The sequence below is a fragment of the Galeopterus variegatus genome, unplaced genomic scaffold, assembly GCF_000696425.1.
Source record: "Galeopterus variegatus unplaced genomic scaffold, G_variegatus-3.0.2 Scaffold4997, whole genome shotgun sequence".
In the NCBI taxonomy this organism is placed as follows: domain Eukaryota; kingdom Metazoa; phylum Chordata; class Mammalia; order Dermoptera; family Cynocephalidae; genus Galeopterus; species Galeopterus variegatus.
This window is the reverse complement of record NW_007731108.1, coordinates 148,049-151,894: the sequence shown is the minus strand read 5'-3', so window position 1 is coordinate 151,894 and position 3,846 is coordinate 148,049. Positions and strand designations below refer to the sequence as shown.

The 3,846-nt window shown below is 37.5% G+C and overlaps 1 protein-coding gene across 1 annotated transcript; it reads right to left on the bottom strand.

Moving 5' to 3' along the window:
• Positions 1-860: 860 nt before the first annotated feature.
• On the bottom strand, positions 861-2,480 carry LOC103604141 (vomeronasal type-1 receptor 90-like; the record flags this gene model as incomplete). Its single annotated transcript, XM_008588731.1, has 2 exons — positions 861-1,784; positions 2,425-2,480. Coding segments are annotated over 2 exons (980 nt in total), but the record flags the coding sequence as incomplete, so codon positions are not given.
• Positions 2,481-3,846: the final 1,366 nt, after the last annotated feature.

The window sequence follows — 3,846 nt, the reverse complement described above, 5'->3', positions numbered from 1 at the left end:
TGTATAATCGATTTTGATTCAATAAATAAAATAAACTATTTAAAAAAATAAAAAATAAAAAAAAATAAAGATGACCAGTAAGGGGATCTTAACCCTTGACTTGGTGTTGTCAGCACCACACCCTCCCAAGTGAGCAAACCAGCCATCCCTATGTAGGGATCCGAACCCATGGCCTTGGTGTTACCAACACCACACTGTCCCAAGTGAGCCACAGGCCAGCCAATGTAAGACTTTTATATTATGGAATATGTAGAGATTTTCTCAAGATTGTACATTGTTAATGTTTAAACATTTCCTCAATAAAGTTACATATATTCTTTGCACACATATAAACACAGAAACATACATATAACTTTAGTGAAGTCTTCAAATTGTTTAGGTTTTACTTTTCTCTTTTATGAATTTTAAAAAACAGTTTTCCTAGAGGTATAACAGACATACAACAAACTACAACTTAAAGCATATAAATGAATACATTTGGACATCTATAACACACATGAAATTATGATAACATTCACATGTAAAATTTCCCATGTGCCCCTTTGTAATCCCTTATTTCTACCTTGCCAGTCCCTCTTTCATTTCCAAACAATCACTGATACCCTCCTGCCACTTAAAAATTTGAAACTGAGTTAGAGCTCCAATTTTTATGAATCTCATTTTAAAATTTAATCGTTGTGTTGTCTATCATGTACTTGCCAGTCACATGTATCAAAGTAAATAGGTTCAATAGAACAAGCATTACTAACTCTCTGTATTTCCATTAACAAAGCGAATCTGTTCTCTACACCACAATTAATCAAATACAGTGCACTGGCTCATCTCCTGGGAAGTTATTCTCCACTGAATTAAACACTTACTGTCCTCCCCACTATGGATGGTAAAAACTTGATCATTAGTTTTTCGGTACTGATGAGCAGCAAAGGACTTATGATGGCGTAGACATTGCCCACAAGCATCTGGACACACAGGCGAACTGGATCTTTGTTCCACAACATTCCTGAGTAGGAGGAGACAACACAGTCCAAAAAGTACATGACCACAAAGAAACTCATGAGCAGCAGAATGGTCTGGGTAGCTTGTTTTGCTGGGGAAGCTTTAGGAGAAAGGATGGTGCTGTGGAGATGCTGGGACTGCCTCTTGTGCCGGTACAAGAGAACCACCATGTATCCACTGGAGAGGGCCATGAGCCCTATGAGAGAGACATCCTGGAAGGTCACCAGTGCAGAAAATAGGTACCAGAACAAGTAACTCGGGGGCCAAAGGCAGCAGGATTCAGTGACAAGCATTAGATAGTCTGAGGTCACATTGGGGGTGGCAATAGTGAAAATTATGAAGTGACCACTAATGAACATATTAAAGACCCACAGGAAGAGAAAGACACATGGGTTGCGGTGTGAGCATTTATGTTTGAACTTTGCCAGACAGGAGCTCATGGGGCTGAGGGTGATGGCCTGGAGGACACTCAGCAGGCAGGTGGTGAAGATGGAGAGGCCCCGCATTAACCTGTACAAGTACAGAACTGCCTTACACTCGATGTCATCCCAAAAATTCTGAGACCCCAAAACGTCTGTGGCTATAAAACCTAAGGTCAGCAGCATCACTAGGTGGATTAGGGCCAAGTGGCTGATGGTCAGGTCAGTGGCCTTGGGCCTGTGCTCAAGAAGGAACGTGAGGACGTGGAAGACAAGAAGGAGGGCATTGGCAAAGATCCCAAAGCCAAGTAGGGAGAAAAAGGCATTTCTTATGGCAATAAAAGTGTCAATTTTCTTGATTATATTCATCTAATGGAGAGAAGAAGCATACGGTAAATGTATGAGGAGAAAATTTGAAAAATTATCATCATCACAGATATTGCCACCTTCACCATCTCAACCCACACTGCTGTCACCATCAGAATATGTTTTATTCCTGATGCAACCTTTTCCCCCTTCAATACTCAAATCCACCTCACACCCTCTGGAAGCCATCTCACTCTGTCCCTTGTCCTACCACTTCCCAGTTATGGCTGGTTATGCTCACACTTGCTAGGTTCACACAGTACCTGAATTTTCCTCTACAATATACATTGGTGTATTTTATGGAAAGTAGTTTGTTATTCTATCTTATTTTTTAGCTTTTAAACAGAGTGCACTAAACATATGTTTTATTTGCTTTTGTGTCTCTTACAACCTGTTGAATTGGGTGAGGAGAACTGCATAAAAGCTGAAGTCAGACCCTCCCAAATAAAGTGTCCACTGGATAACCATGCACACAGTTATATTATCAGAGGGCTCTCTTTTCCTCTGCTTTATTTGTTCCCAGACCCAATATTCTTAACACATAACAGACCAAATGTTTATGAATGTTGTCTGAAGTCACATGGCTTAAATTAAATTCTAGGATCTGCCATTTAGCAAAATTGTGACTTTGAGCAACACTTACACTGTGAGCACCAGTTATCTCATCTGCAAAAAACAGGTAGTCGTATTTCCCATACACTAGAAATATTGAGTGTAAAAATGTAAGTTAATATACCAAATATGGAAGAGAGTACCTGGCAAATGATAATCTCTATAGAAATGTCAGCTATAAATTGTATTATTATGGAGCTCCATAAATCTGTGACCTAGGGGAGTTACTGGTTTTCTCTTAAGAGCTGGTAATCGAGCTCTGTCCCTGCCTAAGAGAGCAAAGAGAATTGTCCACTAAAATAGTAGACTATTTTAATACTCTTCATAGGACTCACATAGAATTCTAGATCTTTTCTCTGACACCCTCAAGATAACTATGCACCTAACATGTATTTCTTTGTCATGCCAGAAAACCTTGTCTAAGGAAATAGAGTCCTATGATCAACCACATCCATTTTTTAAACATTTTTTTCCACTCTTAGGCATGTGGAATCATGGTGCTACCACCATGACTAATTATCATAGATTTGAGGTCAATCCGTCTTATGGTTCATACTTTTTTATATAATTTGAAGGCAGATCTATCCACCCCCACCCCGATAGACAGTACTTTATAGAAGACCATGCTTTCACGTCTCATTTAAATAAGCAACGATATTTCTCTAGAGTCATTGGGCACAAGTACAAAATTATACTAGAGAATTTGGTGATGACCTACTTATGAAATATTTCCCTGTGAAATACAGGTATTTGCTATAATTCAAGTCTTATAAGTATGAAGTACATAGCCCCATAAAATATTTCCAGTCACATAGTCTCAAAGAATTATCACTGGAAAAACAAGAGTGTAAGGCTAAATGGTTTCATGGCTACTTAGAGCATGTGCTTCTACAATTCTTTGGAAAATCTAGATTTTCTAAACTGAAAATTCCTCAGTAGCATTAAAAAAACTTCTTCTAAAGTAATGATCAGGTAAAGTGTCACAACTTTTCTCTATTCAAACACTTAGCATATTTGGGATTGCAGCCCTGATATGCCCAGGAAAAACGATAGAAAAATATTAATCAAGGGTCCAACTGTCTCCAAGCTTTATGGATTACACAGGATTATTAACACGTGAGATTAAATACTATTCTGTGTCTTCTATGTCCTTATAGATAGCATATATCTATTTCTGTGCTTTATTTATTATATAGTATTTATTATACAGGTATTTTCTGTAACGTAAGCCTTAAAAGTATGAAGTGCATAGCCTTGTAAAATGCTTCCAGTCACATGTTCTCATAGAACACTGACAAAATTTTAAAAGAATAAGATTAAGTAGCTATATAATACAATTTAAAAGATCAAATTTTAGAAGGATGCACTATATTAAAATTAAAATTCTAAAACTGACTTCTCTGTGAACTTTCCTTTAATTCAGTTTAATTCACTAAATAAAATTGAGACTTAC